At 45.4% G+C, this 18,212-nt stretch overlaps 1 protein-coding gene across 1 annotated transcript; it reads right to left on the bottom strand.

Moving 5' to 3' along the window:
* Window positions 1-83: 83 nt before the first annotated feature.
* On the bottom strand, window positions 84-18,210 carry KLHL11 (kelch like family member 11). The gene is made up of 2 exons (XM_016931798.4): window positions 16,387-18,210; window positions 84-6,903 (listed from the first exon to the last, which is right to left on the bottom strand). The coding sequence occupies exons 1-2, from the start codon at window positions 16,929-16,931 to the stop codon at window positions 5,322-5,324; spliced, it is 2,127 nt and encodes a 708-aa protein (XP_016787287.1). The 5' UTR covers window positions 16,932-18,210; the 3' UTR covers window positions 84-5,321.
* Window positions 18,211-18,212: the final 2 nt, after the last annotated feature.

Below are 18,212 nucleotides of genomic sequence, written 5' to 3'. Positions count from 1 at the left end.
TGAGGGAGTAGGAGGGATGGAAGAAGGCAATTATATCTGACAGTGCATAAATAAGAAAAAAAAGTCACACAGTACAAACCAGCTTTAAAGAAATATGTTTATTTAAAACTTACACTGAGACAATTAGTAGCTTTAACAGAGAACAAGATACCTTCAGGAACATAAAACAAGCTATTTTACAATGTCATGTCTCAAGGTGTTCTAAATACTACATCTCCTCTGACTTAAGGGGAGATAGTGAAGATTATATTTTCAGTAGAGTAGGGACCTGGATACTACTAGTCCAAAAAACTTACTGCATCAACTCAAACTAAATGTTTATTTTACAAATAACTCAACGAGCCCAAGCACACGGATCATAAAATCTTCAAACACCTAGCAAGCACTACTTTTCACGAGTGCATTATGCAGGAGGACTAAGTTAAGAAGTGCTCTGCAGTCTGTGCTTCAATGTAAGACATTCGTAGTGATGGTCACTGAGTAAGACAAAAAGCCCTACAAGTGTAATAAACAAACCGCAGTGATTTTGCTATCTAATTAAATTACTTGAAGCAAAATGACTACTAGGTTATATTACTGTTATTATATTACATCACTCAACTATGAGCTGTTCTGTTTCCAATGACCAGAACATACGGTATAATAACAAAAACAAAAAATGGACTATTCTCAAGAAAGTAACAAACTGGAGTGATGAACTGTGCCAAAATGTTTGAGAGACTGAATTGTTTCTCAAATATTTTGCAGTTAAAGCACCCTCTGGTGTAGACAGAGTACTTGGTTTACAGTAATGTACAACACTTTCAAAGACATGAAATGTGGCCCGTATACTATATTTAAACTTAATTTGAGAAAAGTATCAAAAAAGAAGTCCCTTTAGTTATGCTTGATTAGACCAAATAACTAAAATATACAAATCAGCTCTCCTGTCTACATACAGTATAGTGTTGACCTTAGAATTACGAAGCAGAAAATGAAATATTTTAAACATACCACATGCTACACTAGTCAAGAGGTAAGGAGGAAAAGTGAGCCCTAGAAACTGCCTTACCAGCAGCCTGACAGGTTTAAAAAACACAAAAGCACACAAATCTTCCATAAACACTATCTTTCCAGCTTCAAACTTCTGTTTTATATTAAAAAGGTATATTTAAATTTTTTGGTCCTAGAAATACTATATAAAACCGGGTGATCAAAACAAAACTTATGTCATGAATTTTAAGAGTTTTTAGCAAAAAAGATATTTTTGAACTGGCACAGCAAAAGCAAAGTTGAACATCATGATACACAAGACTAATCATGCAAACAACTGTAAGTGGGATGTGTTACTTAAACACTAAGCTCATGACTGACATTCTCAATATATACCACTGATTTTTTTAAGCCATGGTGGGGTAGATATAGTTCAAGGATACCCATTCTAAGATATAAGTAGCCTCACTCAAAGTTACATATCCTATTACTTTTTGGTATAATAACTTCCTCTCTCTTCTACAAACAAAAGCAAAAGCAACAAAACAAAGGTTTGCTTGAATACGCATTAAGCTGTCTTTCTAAAGTCATGTTTTTAACTGCTTACATTACCAAAAACAATATTTTAAATTTTCTCATCAAAAAGGAAATTTCTTTCCCAAGGAGCTATTTTAGGCCTGATCCTTGTACTTAGAACCTTTCTCCAAATACTCTGGGAAGTTATTTCCAGTTTAGAATTTCAGAATGTCAGCCTTGAACAGATTTAAGCAAATCTGGTTTCTTTCCTTATTAACAAGTTAGTTAGGATATTTCAGAAACACAAGTTATTGATGTGAAATTACACATGTGAATTCAAATATAAAAATTAGAAAATCAGGAAAACCTGCACACATCACCATGCAATGAAGGACTTACCCCTTCTTTTCAGCCATGGCCTAGGCTGCCTGCTAAGTTAAAAAACAACAGTTTCAATCAAGGTTTTAAAACCAGATTATGCCTAAATCTTATGAGTTATAATTTCTGTCACATGATGTGAAAAAAACACAACCCCACAAATGACTTGGTAAGGATTATCTCAGAAGACAACTCTGAGAACAAAAAACAAAAAACACATCACGCCCTTCCAGTTAAAAACTATTATCGTAGTGAGATACTAAATTATTTAAATACAATCAAGAAAACGAAGTTTGCTAGCACAGTCTGTTGGAGAGAAATGAGAACTTCATTTAGTGAGCTTCATTTAATGATTCTGTCTTACTTGCATAGACCTATCACAGCTAAGAATTAGTGCTTCTCAGAATCCAAATGGCTTTTACTAAAATAACTACAAAGAAATAGAAATTGAGAAAAAGGTAGTGGTGGGATGGGACAATATAATAATATATCCTTATATGTAGAAATAGACTTGCAGTTTCTCACGCCCACTCCAGTCTAAATTAAACGGATTTAAAGTTGATTTTCAACACATTTATTAAAAACTTTTCACCTAGGCAGGGATACTAATTTAAAAATTTCAAGTTCTTAGTATAGAGCCCAAGACCTACAACTACTAGTCTTGCAGCAAATAGCCACAATTTCTGGTTGTGCTTTTCTCTTTTGGTATTTGATCACTAACAAGAAGATTAACTATAATGGACTAGGGAAAAAAAAAATCACTGCACTTGGAATTTGACTTCTAGAATGGTATGACAAAATGTCTAAGAAGGTAAAGACAGTCCTTAAGAAACAGGATAAATCATTGGACAGGTGGCTCTTTGGGAGGCCAAGGTGGGAGGATTGCTTGAGGAAAGGAGCTTGAGACCAGCCTGGCCAATAAGGTGAGACCTCACATCTTAAAAAACCAAAACAACAACAAAAACAAGAAAACCACATTGTAAACTGTTAGGAATCCTTTATATTAACTGAGCATTAAGAGTAAATTTGAGGGCTGGGCATGGTGGCTCATGCCTGTAATCCCAGCGCTTTGGGAGGCTGAGGTGGGCGGATCACGAGGTCAGGAGTTCGAGACCAGCCTAACCAACATGGTGAAACCCCATCTCTATTAAAAATACAAAAATTAGCCGGGCGTGGTGGTACACACCTGCAATCCCAGCTACTCAGAAGGCTGAGGCAGGAGAATCACATGAACCCGGGAGGTGGAGGTTGCAGTGAGCTGAGACTGCGCAACTGCACTCCAGCCAGGGCGACAAAGCGTGACTGTTTCAAAAAAAAAAAAAAAAAAAAAAAAATTATTTTGAGGCCGGGCGTGGTGGCTCACACCTAATCCTAGCACCCTGGGAGGCTGATACGGGTGGATCTCCTGAGCCCAGGAGTTGGAGACCAGCCTTGGCAACATGGAGAAACCCCATCTCTACCAAAAATACAAAAAAAAAATTAGCTGGGCGTGGTGGCGCGTGCCCGTAGTCCCAGCTACTCAGTAGGCTGAGGTGGCAGGATGGCTTGCATCCAGGAGGTGGAGGTTGTAGTGAGCCGAGATCGTACCACTGTACTCCAACCTGGGTGACAAAGTGGGACCCCATCCCCTGGCCCAAAAAAAAAAAAAAGTCAATTTGAGTGCTAACTTTTATAAAGCTCAGGAGACATAAGAGAATTCGAATAACGTATAAAACTAAATAAAAGATAGCTTCAGTGATCTTTTTAATTTTTATTTGAGACACCGTCTCTCTGTCACCCAAGGTAGAGTGGCATGATCACAGCTCATTTCAGCCTCAACCTTCCCAGGCTCTGGTGATCCTCCCACCTTGGCTTCAAGTAGGAAGGACTACAGGCACGTGCCAGCTACCACACTCAGCTAATTTTTGTACTTTTTGTAGAGACAGGATCTTGCTATGTTTCCCAGGCTGGTCTTGAACTCTTGGGCTCAAAATCTGCCCACCTCAGCCTCCTCCAAAGTGTTGGGATTACAGTCATGAGCCACCGTGCCCAGCCCATAAACCTTTAAAAGCCAAAATTATGTACCCAAATTTGGTATCCTAGGCTCAGGCAAAGTTTGAAAGTGTGGGGCAACTGGATAAAATATAACAATCAGAAATAATAAGGCTTCTCTTTAGCAACATTTCTCTAAATTATGACTTCCTTCCCATTTTGGAAAAAAACAGTTTCTTGTAGAAAAGAATAATGGACTGGGCACGGTGGCTCATGCCTGTAATCCCAGCACTTTGGGAGGCTGAGGCAGGCGGATCACCTGAGGTCAGGAGTTCAAGACCAGCCTGGTCAACATGGTGAAACCCTGTCTCTACTAAAAGCACAAAAATTAGCCAGGCGTGATGGTGGGTACCTGTAATCCCAGCTACTCGGGATGCTGAGGCAAGAGAATCACTCGAACCTGGCAGGCAGAGGTTGCAGTGAGCCGAGATTGCACCACTGCCCTCCAGCCTGGGCAACATGAGCAAAAAAAAAAAAAGAGAGAAAAGGAATAATGAAGATTCTATATAATATGCATTAGAGCAAAAATTAAAATGGAAGGCATTGAGTGTCGATTGTCATAGGCATTATTTACACTCATTAACATATCCTCAAATAATCCTGCAACTCCTGAAAAAAATGTTGAAAAAATTTTAAATGCCTTTGATTTCCCAGTCTACACTAATACTTTTCTTCTTAGAGAAACAAAGTTCACACATGTAACTTGCTCTGTATTTAGTCAATTAGCTAAAGATCTATACTTTTGCCAACTACCATCACCTCAGATTGAAGGCTTAAAGTCTATAAACAGCTGCTAATGAAAAATATTCAAAAAATGCACGAGCCAGTAAAAAATTTCTCATCAGTCACATCTTCTAGGAAGGAAACTGGCATTTCTAGATAAACATAAGAAAATATCAATGCAAACATTCTCAAATTATCTTGCTGAAATATTGAGTGTTTTCATTCAAATTTCAGTCTCACTATTGCACATGCCTCCTGCAGATGAGGGCTCAATGCAGAAGTCAGATCTTGCCAAAACCAATCATTTAATAAAAAATGAAAAAGAATATCAAAGTAAATGTGCAAATAAAATTGGTGCTTAAAGCATGTTCAAAACACAAGTCCTCAAGACAAAGGAGTTATAACTCGTTGGCAGGAAAACAGCTAAGCAACTACACCTGATTTTTCCACTTGTCCTTAATAAGATCTTATTTAGCTAGCACAAACAAACAAACCAAAGACAAAAATTGCAAGCTAACAAAATGACCATGTATTGAACTGAGTCTCCCATTCTTTAGTTTTTAACTCTATTTCCTTTATATGGGGTAATAATCAGTTCATGTAGAAAATAAGTTATCGACATACTTTTTCAAATAACAGCCTGGGTATCTTCAGCTTCACGAAACGGGTGTAACAGTTTTAATCGGCACGCTTGAGAGAACCTAGCATTCAATCTGAGAGCTTGGCACTCGCCTCATGTTCAGGGCGTGACGATGTATCTCTTGCATCTGTCTGATGCGGTCCTTCTGCCACATCAGGTTTTGAGGCATAGGGTATCTCTGTGTGCCATGCAAGTACCGGTATGGGATCCTCACGTGACAAGCAGTGGCTCTACAACGAGGTTGTGGCATAGGAGGAAGAAGCATCCACCTCTTCCTCTCCGCACAATATCGGTAGGCTTCTTTCCGATACTGTTTATCAATATCATCACTGTTTTTCCAGCCTCCTATAATGAAGACATCATCTTTGTAATAGCAAATGGCTGCTCCTTCGATGCTTAGGACTTCTGGAGGCAAGCTTTCAAGGATCTCATCAGACACTTGGCTGGCAATTTTTCTTACTGCCTCTTCGTTTTCTAAACAATAACTCTTGGGACAACATGATGCTGTCTGATAAAAGTTTGAATTGACCACAGACATTTGGAAAAAGCAGTAATTGTCAATAAGCGGCAAAGATTCCACATCTTGCCACTGTCGAGTCTCTGTATCATAGCAAGTAATTACAGCCTTTAATCCATCCTCAGTGTCCCGGTCTACAGGAGTGCGGGCGGCAATGTATACAAACCGGTCTTCAATGGCTAGTGCTTTGACATCTCGAAGAATCTTTGGTGCCGATTCCAAGTTGTGCCATTTATCAAGCTCAGGATTATAAACAGTCACATCTTTAAAACCAGGACTAAAGTTGCCATGTCCTCCAATGCTATAGAGCTTCCCTTTGACTTCTGTTAGTCCAAAAGAATGCTTTCTTGTCATCAGACTACAAACATGTTCCCATGTATTCAAATTTGGGTTATACCTTTCTACAGTTTTAGCAAACCCTGGCTCCATTGATCCAGCAACATACACGTAGGATTCTGTTACTGCAACAGCATGTCCATCGAGGTGATTATGAATATGTGGCAGATTTACCCATCTGTCCTCATCAACAAAATATCCCACACATTCACTTAAATAGTCCCCTCCTTCTGACACACCTCCAATAACCATGATCACATCCATGTTTTGCCCATAACGAGGCAATAGTGACACATGAGAAGTGGGGTGCTGGCATGTGCCAGATTGTATATTCTCAGCTCTCAGAGCATGTCTCTCCACTGCGTCAGCGACCAACTTGACACAAACTTCATTATTGGCTACCAGCCTCTCTGGTTTGACATGTCGAGTAAGGTAGGTAGGTTTCATCTGGGACAACCTGAGCAATTTAAAAAGTTCTTCAAAGTATCTCTCTCTCTCTTCAGCATTTCTCTGAACCCATTTCAAAACGGTTTCAAAGAGAACCTCTTCGGAATCAACTGTAATTTCCAAATCTGAAAGCCAGTCTCTAATGAGATGGAAAGGTAACGTATAAAATTCTTCATCCTGAATCACTTTGTGGAAATTTCTCCGTATCATATCAGCAGCCTTCAGAGCAAGTTGGCTCAGGGTGTACATGTGTGCTAAGCTATGAATTGCCACACAATTTGAGAGATGAAGTTTTTTCTTGAGAAATTCTCCACAAAATTCTTTTAAACGAATGAGTAGGAACCTAAAATCAAGAAAAAGAGAAAAGATTAATTTTTCAAATGTGCATATTTTATGTGGTTACTTTTTTCTTTTTTTTGAGACAGGGTCTCACTCTGCCACCCAGGCTGGAGTGCAGTGGCGTGATCTCGGCTCACTGCAACCTCTACCTCCTGGGTTCCAGCGATTCTCCTGCCTCAGCTTCCTGAGTAGTTGGGGCATACTACCATGTCCAGCTAATTTTTGTATTTTTAGTAGAGACAGGGTTTCACCATATTGGCCAGGCTGGTCTCAAACTCCTGACCTCAAAGTGATCCGCCCGCCTTGGCCTCCCAAAGTGCTGGGATTACAGGCGTGAGCTGCCGTGCCCAGCCTACATTTTTTTTTTTTTTTTTTTTTTGAGACAGAGTCTCACTTTATCGGCCAGGCTGGTGTGCAGTGGCACAATCTTGGCTCATGGCAACCTCCGTCTCCCAGGCTCATGCAATTCTCCTGCCTCAGCCTCCCGAGTAGCTGGGATTACAGGCGTGTGCCACCACACCCAGCTAATTTTTGTACTTTTAGTAGAGACAGGGTTCACCATATTGGCCAGGCTGGTCTCGAACTCTTGACCTCAAAGTTATCCGCCTCCCTCGGCCTCCCGAAGTGCTGGGATTACAGGTGTGAGCTGCCATGCCCGGCCTACACTATCCCCCAAAAAAAAAAAAAAAAACAAAAAAAAACTCCAAAAAAACAGAGTCTCACTTTATCGGCCAGGCTGGTGTGCAGTGGCACAATCTTGGCTCACGGCGACACCCTTCTCCCAGGCTCATGCAATTCTCCTTCCTCAGCCTCCCGACTAGCTGGGATTACAGGCGTGTGCCACCACACCCAGCTAATTTTTGTATTTTTAGTGGAGATGGGGTTTCACCATGTTGGCCAGGCTGGTCTCGAACTCCTGACCTCAAGCATCCACCCACCTCAGCCTCTCAAAGTGCTGAGATTACAGGCGTGGGCCACTGTGCCTGGCCATGGCCTACATTTAAAAAAATTATTATTTTTTTGTAGAGATGGGGTCTCACTATATTGTCTACACTGGTCTTGAACTCCTTGCTTTAAGCAATCCTCCTGCCTCTGCTTCCCAAAGTGTTTGGGATTACAGGTGTGAGCCACCACACCCAGCCTATGGTCACATTTCGAGAGCATCTAAATTATACCTATTGAAATAGTTAGATTAATCTCACTTTACACACAAAATCTGAAAACAACAGCAACAACAACAACAACAACAACAACAAAAAACACCACCAAATTAGAAAATATTGTGCTGGCAAAGTATGTTTAAAAGCACATATAGGCTGGGCATGGGGGCTCACACCTATAATCCCAGCACTTTGGGAAGCTGAGGGTCGCTTGAGCCAGGAGTTCAAGACCAGCCTGGGAAACATGGCAAAACCAAGTCTCTTTAAAAAAAGGCACATGGCTGGGCGCAGTGGCTCACACCTGTAATCCCAGCACTTTGGGAGGCTGAGGCAGGCAGATCACTTGAAGTCAGGAGTTTGAGACCAGGCTGGCCAACAACATGGTGAAACCTTGTCTCTAATAAAAATACAAAAATTAGCTGGGCATGGTGGTGGGCACCTGTAATCCCAGCTACTCGGGAGGCTGAGGCAGGAGAATCACTTGAATCTGGGAGGCAGAGGTTATAGGGAGCTGAGATTGCGCCACTGCACTCCAGGTTGGGTGACAGAGTGAGATTCCGTCTCAAAAGAAATAAAAATAAAAAGCACATATAGAGCTGGGCAGGGAGATGCATGCCTGTAGTCTCAACTACTCAGGGGGCTTAGGCAAGAGGATTGGCTGAGGTCAGGAGTTCAAGGCTGCAGTAAGCTATAATCGTGCCTGTGAATAGCCACTGCACTCCAGCCTGGGCAACATAGCAAGACTGTCTCTTTAAAAAAAAGCGTATACAGGCCGGGCGCAGTGGCTCACGCCTGTAATCCCAGCACTTTGGGAGGCCAAGGCGGGTGGACCATGAGGTCAGGAGTTCGAAAGCAGCCTGGCCAACATGGTGAAACCTTGTCTCTACTAAAAATACAAAAAAATTAGCTGGGCATGGTGGCGGGCACCTGTAATCCCAGCTACTCCAGAGGCTGAGGCAGGAGAATGGCTTGAACCCAGGAGGCAGCGGTTGCAGTGAGCCAGGATCGCACCACTGTACTCCAGCCTAGGCAACACAGCAAGACTCTGTCTCAAGAAAAAAAAAAAAAGCATATATAAAAATCTTATTTATATATAAAATATAAAGTATTATTTATATTAGTTTATATAATTACCTATCATATATGTGAAATACATACATATATACACACATATACATATATAAAAACACAAAATGGAGTTTTTATTTTAAGAGACAGGGTTTTGCTATGCTGCAGTGGCTATTCACAGGTGTGATCACAGTGCGCTACAGCCCCAAACTCCTGGGCTCAAGCAATCCTTCTGCCTCGGCTTCCAGAGTAGCAGGGACTACAGGCACATGCTACTGTGTCTGGCTGGAGGTTTTTCTTCTTTTTTGTTTAGAGACGGTGTTTCACTCTTGCTGCCCAAGCTGGAGTACACTGGCGCGATCTCTGCTCACTGCAACCTCTGCCTCCTGGGTTCAAGCGATTCTCCTGCCTCAGCCTCCCAAGTAGCTGGGATTACAGGCGCGCGCCACCACATCTGGCTAATTTCTTGTATTTTTAGTAGAAACAGGGTTTCACTATGTTAGCCAGGCTGGTCTCAAACTCCTGACCTCAGGTGACCCACTTGCCTCGCCCTCCCAAAGTGCTGGGGTTACAGGCGTGAGCCACCACGCCCGGCCACACGCTTTATTTTCACTTTAATTTGTCCTTGGCAAAGGCAAATCCCTATCCAAACTTGTCTTTGCCATCCTTTCCTAATTCCTTGCTAGTCACCAGCCTCTTTTTTTTTTTTTTGAGACAGATCAGATTCTCACCGTTACCCAGGCTGGAGTGCAGTGATGCAATCATGGCTCACTGCAGCCTCGACCTCTAGGGCTCAAGTGATTCCCCCACCTTAACTTCCCAAGTTGCTGGGACTACAGGAACATGCCACCAAACCCAGGTATATATATATATATTTTGTTGTTTTGTTGTTGTTGTTGTTGTTTTTCTCCCCCTGAGATGGAGTTTCGCTCTTATTGCCCAGGCTGGAGTGCAATGGCACAATCTTGGCTCACTGCAACCTCTGCCTCCTGGGTTCAAGCGATTCTCCTGCCTCAGCCTCCCGAGCAGCTAGGATTATAGGCACCTGCCACCACACCCAGCTAAATTTTTGTATTTTTAGTAGAGACGGGGTTTCATCATGTTGGCCAGGCTGGTCTCGAACTCTTGACCTCAGGTGATCCACCCACCTCGGCCACCCAAAGTGCTGGGATTACAGGCGTGAGCCACTGTGCCTGGCCACCCAGATAATTTTTTTTTTTTGTATTTTTTTGTAGAGACAAGGTTTTGCCATGTTGGCCAGACTGGTCTTAAACTCCTGAGCTCAAGCAATCTGCCCACTTTAGTGCTGAGATTACAGGTGTGAGCCACCATGCCCAGCCCACCAGCCTCCTCTTAAATGAAACAGGGTCTAAGTGAAGGGACTTTATGGTATAAAGTAACAGCCAGGCAGGAACTTCTTTGGGGGTCTGCTCAGTCAGATATCAGAAGGAACGCCCCCCTTACTCAGATTTAGGCTTTCTGCTAGAGGTTTTATTTCATTTTTAAATTTTTCTCCAGGATCATAGATTCAAGTTGCCCTGAATATATACTCCCTGTGTCAGAGGTTTTAATCTTGTCACCAGAGCTTTTTCTTTGGGCAGCCAGAGGGGATGGGGTACTGAGATTTGTCCTGAACTGGGTTCTCATCAAAGCAGGGATGCAAAGCAAACTCAAACATCTGAAGCAGCAGAAAACAAAACAAAAACACAACAAAAAAATGTGTAGGGTTGGGTGCAGTGGTTCAGGCCGGGTGCAGTGGCTCAGGCCTATAATCCCAACACTTTGGGAGGCTGAGGTGGGTGGATCACCTGAGGTCAGGAGTTCGAGACCAGCCTGGCCAACATGATGAAACCCCGTCTCTACTAAAAATACAAAAAATTAGCTGGGCGTGGTGGCAGGTACCTATAATCCTAGCTACTCAGGAGGCTGAGGCAGGAGAATCGCTTGAACCCGGGAGGTGGAGGTTGCAGTAAGCCGAGATCATGCCACTGCACTCCAGCGACAGAATGAGATGCTATCTCAAAAAAACAAAAAACAAAACAACAACAACAAAAATTAGCTGGGCGTGGTGGCGTGCATCTGTTATCCCAGCTACTCAGGAGCCTGAGGCATAAGAATTGCCTGAACCTGGGGTCAGAGGTTGCAGTGAGCTGAGATCACGCCACTGCACTCCATCCTGGGCGACATAGTACAAAGCATGTGTAGGTTAAAAAACAAAAGAAAGTGATCTGGCATGTAGCTGACTAGATATTGTCTGCTCACCTAAATCCATTTAAAGTTTAATTTAAAAAAACCACAATCGTTTCAGACAAATTCATAAATCTGGCAGCAATCAGCCTGAGGATAGCCAATTTGAGACCACTGCTTTAAAAAGACTAAGTCCCCAGAACCGAGAAGAACCTTAAACAAGATTAAGAATCACTTCATCAATTCAGGCCTCTCCCAATTCAGTAACCGTTTGTTATTAGTGACTGTGCTTAGTAACTCTCTTAACTATGATATGAAAATCAATAAGGCAGGCTCCCTTCACCCTTTTAAGAGAACGTATCATTTTAGAGATAAAGCAAAGACAAAGTAGAGTGGTATGGGATATAGTGGCTCCCAGACATGTCTGGGTGCCAGTGTCACCTGATTCCCAGGCTGCCCTGGGCTCCTAGTTTTAGCAGGCACTCCAGGTAATTTGGAGACAAATTCCCTTAAGTGTCTGGAAGCAATGCTCTATGAAAATAGCTGTCATACACTTGGCATCTGTCATGTGAGGGGCATTGTGCACATCCTATTATTATATTTCTGATCCTTACAAATGCCCAGTGAGGCAGGCATGATCATCAACAGACATATGTACTTAGGGGTTTTGGGGGGGGTGGGGGCGGGTCCTGCCTCAGAGCTGATGGGAAGATTAAATGTGATGGTTGCAGGGCACTTTGAACAGTGCCTGACAAAAGCCATTGGCTTAGCTGCTGACAGATGGAGAGAAGAAGTTAAGAGTTTTTAGTAAAATGCCCGGAGTATCGTCTCCTCTCCTCTAACTCCCCAATAGAGCAGGAGCAAATCTGACAAACTCAAGATGATATGACAGAATCAAACCTAGCTTTGAGTGAGTGCAATGACCCTTTTCCACCCATTTTCATGCAACAAACCTCTCTCCCTCAGAGCTATGCCCATCCCACTCCACCTTCTCATTGATGACCCAGCCTCTTGAGAAAACAGAGACAATCAAGCAGGAACTTCATCTTCCCACCACCCAATCCACCAGCAGTTGTACCCTATACTTTGCAGTCCAACCGTTCCAATTTTAATATGGATTCTACACTGAAGAATAACCAGAATATTTCACCCCAAAATATACTCATTTGACATATTCAGAGGGGCCAAAACCACAGGAATAGCTTTGAAGAGCTGTCTTTTGTGGGGGCGATTTGCATCTGTAGAGAAAATCTACATTAATGAGGTAAACAGCAAGGAAAACAGGGATGCAAACAGGCTTTCTCTGAGGCCTCCCCTTACTCAGATCGAGGAAAGACGCACTCACAGGAAAAACTAAGGAGGCTAAGGTCTGACACTTTAAAGATCTGACAGAAACTTTTCCCACAGGCTACACCCATTTTTTCTGACAGCTGCTGCCCGTGAGGTTTCACCTGCATAACAGGACAGCCTGTGCTTGCCAAGCTTTCCTCTCCTGGCTCTCCCATAACCTGTCTTGATGCATTCCAAGCCCCTATTCCTTTCTATAACCACAGGATGGTATAAAAACTTCAGTCACCCTTAGAGTTTTCAAATTTTGTATGACTCTCGAGCACAAATGTGCCTGTAATAATCTGCTATGCTTTTCTCTGTCCTATATAATCTGTCTTTTATTATAAGAATGTCAGCTGTGGCCAGGTGCGGTGGCTCACGCCTGTAATCCAGCACTTTGGGAGGCCAAGGCGGGTCAGGAGTTCGAGACCAGCCTGGCCGATACAGTGAAACCCCATCTCTACTAAAAATACAAAAATTAGCCGGGCGTGCTGGCAGATGCCTGTAATCTCAGCTACTTGTGAGGCTGAGGCAGGAAAATCGCTTGAACCCGGCAGGCAGAGGTTGCAGTGAGCCGAGATTGCGACATTGCACTCCAGCCTGGGAAACAGAGCGAGACTCTTGTCTCAAAAAAAAAAAAAAGAATGTCAGCTGTGACCCCTTTATGAGGGGGAGGAAAGGGATCACCCCTCTTCCATCCCGACAGTTCCCTTCTTGGTTGCAAGGACTTTACTCCTGCAATTATTCCCCTGTTCCTGTAACACCAATTACTCATCTTCTACTGAATCATTTTCAGCAGCACACAGACATGCTCTAGTATCTTTTACCTTGGTGGGATTGTCCCCCAAAACATTTACACGTTTCTGATCCTCTTTATAAAGCAAGGCTTAACAGCTCTTGTCAATGGCATCTCTGACCTGCAACCATCACTAATGGGTTGACAGAGTTGACACGACTGGCTACTCCCTCCTTGATATCCTTCTTTTCTACGTTTCCATGAGATCAGTCTCCTCTTTAAGATTCTTTTTTTTTTTGAGATCCAGTCTCTCACTCTGTTGCCCAGGCTGGGGTGCAGTGGCACAATCTCAGCTCACTGCAATCTCCACCTCCCGGGTTCAAGCAATTCTCCTGCCTCAGCCTCCTGAGTAGTTGGGATTACAGGCACCTGCCACCACGCCCTGCTAGTTTTTGTATTTTTGTATTTTTTTTTTTTTTTTTTGAGATGGAGTCTCACTCTGTTGCCTAGGCTGGAGTGCAGTGGCACGATCTCAGCTCACTGCAACCTCTGCCTCCTGGGTTCACGCCATTCTCCTGCCTCAGCCTCCTGAGTACCTGGGACTACAGGCACCCGCCACCATGCCTGGCTAATTTTTTTTTTTTTTTTTTTTTTTTTTTTGTATTTTTAGTAGAGACAGGGTTTCATCATGTTAGCTAGGATAGTCTTGATCTCCTGACCTCGTGATCTGCCCACCTCGGCCTCCCAAAGTGCTAGGATTACTGGCGTGAGCCACCGCGCCCGGCCTAATTTTTGTATTTTTAGTGGAGATGGGGTTTCATCATGTTGGCCAGGCTGGTCAAGTGATCCATCTGCCTCGGCCTCTCAAAGTGCTGAGATTACAGGCGTGAGCCACTTCGCCCAGCCGGCTATTTTACATTCTAGAGAACCCCAGGGCTCAGTCTTGCCTACTCTCTCCCCGCTGCCCCTTTTCTATGTATACTCCTTAAGTAATACCATCCAGCCCCAAGGCTTTAGTTACCATTTATACGGTAATTTTCCCCAATCTGTATCTCTAGCTCCCATGCACTTCCCAGGGATCTCCTTAACCAAATCCAAAAACTCCTGATCTTACTCCCAAACCTGCTCTTCTGCAATCTTCCACATCGTAATAATTCCATCCTTCCCATTGCTTGGGTCAAAAAGGTAGCAGTCTTTTCCCTTATACCCCACGTCAAATCCATCAGCAAATTCATCTCATCCATTTTCAAAATATATCTGGAACCAGAGCAGTTCTCATCACCTTTACTTCTCCCTCCTCAATCGAAGCCTCCACCACCACTGCCACAACCTCCTACACTAGTCTCTCTGCGTCTGCCCTTGGTGCCCCCTCCTCCCCAATGCCACATCCTTTGTTCTTTTTTTTTTTTTTTTTTTTGAGACAGAGTCTTGCTCTGTCCGCCAGGCTGGAGTACAGCGGCGCAATCTCAGCTTACTGCAACCTCAGCCTCCCGCCTCCCAGGCTCAAGCGATTCTTGTGTCTCAGCCTCCCCAACAGCTGGGATTACAGGCACGCCACCACGCCCGGCTAATTTTTGTACGTTTAGTAGAGACAGGGGTTTCACCATGTTGGCCAGGCTGGTCTCGAACTCCTGACCTCAAGCGTCCACGCACCTCGGCCTCTCAAAGTGCTGAGATTACAGGCGTGGGCCACCGCGCCTGGCCGCCACATCCTTTTTTCAACACAGCACTATTCATCAAATCAGACTGCATCATTCCTCTGCCCCAAACCTTCCCATTTCAATCAGAGTAAAAGCTCATGTCCTTCCACAGGCCATCAAGGCCCTACGGGATCTGGATCCATGCCCATTACCATCCTGGGGCTTCTCCTGTTCCTCTCATCCTGCATCCCTTTGATACAGCCACACTGGCCCCCCGCTGTTCTCTAACATACAAGCTCCACCTCAGAGCCTCTGTACCTGTGTCCCCTACCTGACACAGTCTACCTTACCTCCTTCGGTTCTTAGCAAAACGTCTTCTTCATAGGGCATTCTCTATCCACCCAATTTGGAAAACACTTCCTCTCCCCCAGCAGTTTCTATGTACTCCCCCCATGCTTTATTTTTCATCAGTGATGACAATCATCCAACAGGTTATACATTTTACTTATTTACCGTCCATCTACCAACCTAAGTGCGATAAGGAAAAGGACTTTTGTCTGTTTTGATCACTGCTGAAACCCTAGCACCTTAGAATCCCGCATCTGAGCTGATGCGTAATAGGCGCTCAATAGGCATTTTTGTTAATGTATCTGTAAGATGATAATTGCCAAAACAAACGCCTCTCCATCTCTATAAACGGTATTACCTGCCTTCTAACCAGTCTCTGGAGCATTCCTGCTCCCTACAATCCGTTTAACACAGTGGCAAAATAATACTAAAATATTTAAATCAGCTATTTCTTTACCCAGCTTCCTATCACACTTAGTGAAATCCAAACTCCTTATTCCAACGCATCTCACGCATCCTTCTCCCCTTCATCCACTAGATCCAGCCTCACTGGACTGTATTTTAATTCTCTTCTCTAAGCCAAACTGGATCCTGCCTGAGGGCGTTTGCGCTGTCTGGAATATTCATTCCCCATCTTCGCACGGTCAGTTATTTTTTGACATTCAGAGGTCGATCTAAACTTCACCTCTTCAGAAAGATCTTTATTCAATCCCTAGCCTTTCATTCCTTTTGAACGTCAGCACAACAGTTACCACATACTGACTTTCCTTTTCATCACTTTTGTCCCATCACCTAGTATCTGAGCTCCTTGGGCGCGGGGCGCCCTCGCCGGACCTGATGGTGCATCCTCCTCGCCCACCGCGGTGGCTGCCCCCAAGCAGGCGCTCAGCGAGTGTGAAACCGATGCGTTCACTCAGGACTCGCGAGCTGCCGTGGCAGGCACTGCCCTCCCCTCCGCCGGCGAGCATCTCCCCCTCTCCGCGCCCGCCGCCCTCCGCGCTCCCGCCTCCCTCGCCTACCTGTCGGCCAACTCCAGCACCTCGTGCACGCTGCCCGTGCTGACGCGGATGCGCCCGGTGTACATGTACTCGATTACGGCTTCCACTGTGTCGGGTTCGGGCCCCGGCTCGGAGCTCCACTTGCGCATCTCCACCCGTCCCGAGCGGGACTCGGAAAACTGGCCCGAGAGCAGGGGCGTGAAGTACTCGGTGGCGGCAGCCAGTACCGAGCGGTGGGCCCGGAACTCGCGGCCTCCAGCCCCGCCGAAGCACAGGGTAATGTCGCAGAAGAGGCCCTGGCGCCGCTGCTCGTTCTGCCGCCAGGACAGCTCTGAGCAGTGAGAGCTGCACTCGAAATCCTCGGCTTCTGGGCCCGGATCGCCCCCGCTCGCCTCCATTGCAGAGATCCCCGGCCCAGGCCCGAAGTCCACCGTGCCGCTGCCTCGGACCTCGGCGGCCAGTCCTGCCGAGCCGGCGGCGGCCGTCTCCATGCTCTCCATCTCCAGTACCTGAAGAGATGCAGCCGCGGCCGCCGCCGCCGCCGCCGCCACTGCCGCAGCCGCCATCTTGACGCCGCTGCGCCCGGCCTCCACAGCCTCGGAACGATGCGGCCGTTGGTGCGACACAGAGGGATTCTGGGATTAAATAGTGCGCGCGGGGCGGGGCCAGGTCGCCCGCCGGCCGCACATGCGCCGCCTCGCCTCCAGCAGCTCTGCCTGCCTTGGTGAGGTCCGTCAGTAACAGTCGCCCAGTCCAGAAGACTTCGCCCCAGGGCGTCGGTGCGAGGATGGCTCGCTTCCTTTCCTTAGTGGGTAGCATGCTCTCTGCAGTCATTTTGTCGAGTAAAGCCACCTTAGACCATTACCTGTTGTTAAAGCCTTGAGTGGCAATACAGGATTTTTATAAGATCTAGCCCCAGCTAAGTGGATGAGGGATGAATGAGTTACTCGTTATCCGTTTTTTTTTGTTTGTTTTTGTTTTTGTTTTGGGTTTTTTGTTGTTGTTTTTTTTTTGAGACGGAGTCTCGCTCTGTTGCCCAGGCTGGAGCGCAGTGGCGCGCTCTTCGCTTATTGCAACCTCCGCCACCCGGGTTCAAGCGATTCTTGTGCCTCAGCCTCCCGAGTAGCTGGGACTACAGGCGCCCGCCACCACTCCAGGCTAATTTTTTTTTTTTTGAGACGGAGTCTCGCTCTGTCGCCCAGGCTGGAGTGCAGTGGCCCGGTCTCGGCTCACTGCAACCCCCGCCTCCCGGGTTCACGCCATTCTCCTGCCTCAGCCTCCAGAGTAGCTGAGACTACAGGCGCCCGCCACCATGCCTGGCTAAGTTTTTGTATTTTTAATAGAGACGGGGTTTCACCGTGTTAGCCAGGATGGTCTCCATCTGCTGACCTCGTGATCCACCCGCCTCGGCCTCCCAAAGTGCTGGGATTACAGGCATGAGCCACCACGCCTGACCGTAGATGAGCATTTTTAAAACCATATATACTGAAACTATTAGTACAGTTCAGGCCAGGCCAGGCACAGTGGCTCACGCCTGTAACAGCACTTTGGGACGCCAAGGAGGATGGATTGCTTGAGTCCATGAGTTCCAGACCAGCCTGGGAAATACAGCAAAACCTTATCTCCACAAAAAATACAAAAGTTAGCCTGGAGTGGTGGTATGCTCCTGTAGTCCCAGCTACTTGGGAGGCTGGAGTGGGAGGACTGCTTGAGCCCAGGAGATGGAGGCTGCAGTGAGCTGTGATGGTGCCACTGTACTCCAGCCCTGGGGCGGCAGAGTGATACCCTGTCTGGAAAAAAGTACAGTTACAAAGGAATACAGATCAAAGGATATGGATGCCAGGAGC

This window comes from Pan troglodytes, chromosome 19, assembly GCF_028858775.2.
Source record: "Pan troglodytes isolate AG18354 chromosome 19, NHGRI_mPanTro3-v2.0_pri, whole genome shotgun sequence".
Taxonomy (NCBI): domain Eukaryota; kingdom Metazoa; phylum Chordata; class Mammalia; order Primates; family Hominidae; genus Pan; species Pan troglodytes.
The sequence above is the reverse complement of the archived record's forward strand: the minus strand, read 5'-3'. Positions and strand labels throughout refer to the sequence as shown.

Excerpts from the sequence above, each read along its gene's own strand:
- KLHL11 (XM_016931798.4), bottom strand. The coding sequence starts at position 16,931 with ATGGCGGCTGCGGCAGTGGCGGCGGCGGCGGCGGCGGCCGCGGCTGCA. Across the intron at positions 6,904-16,386 it reads GTGCTGGAGTTGGCCGACAG|GTTCCTACTCATTCGTTTAA; the intron begins GTAGGCGAGGGA and ends TCTTGATTTTAG.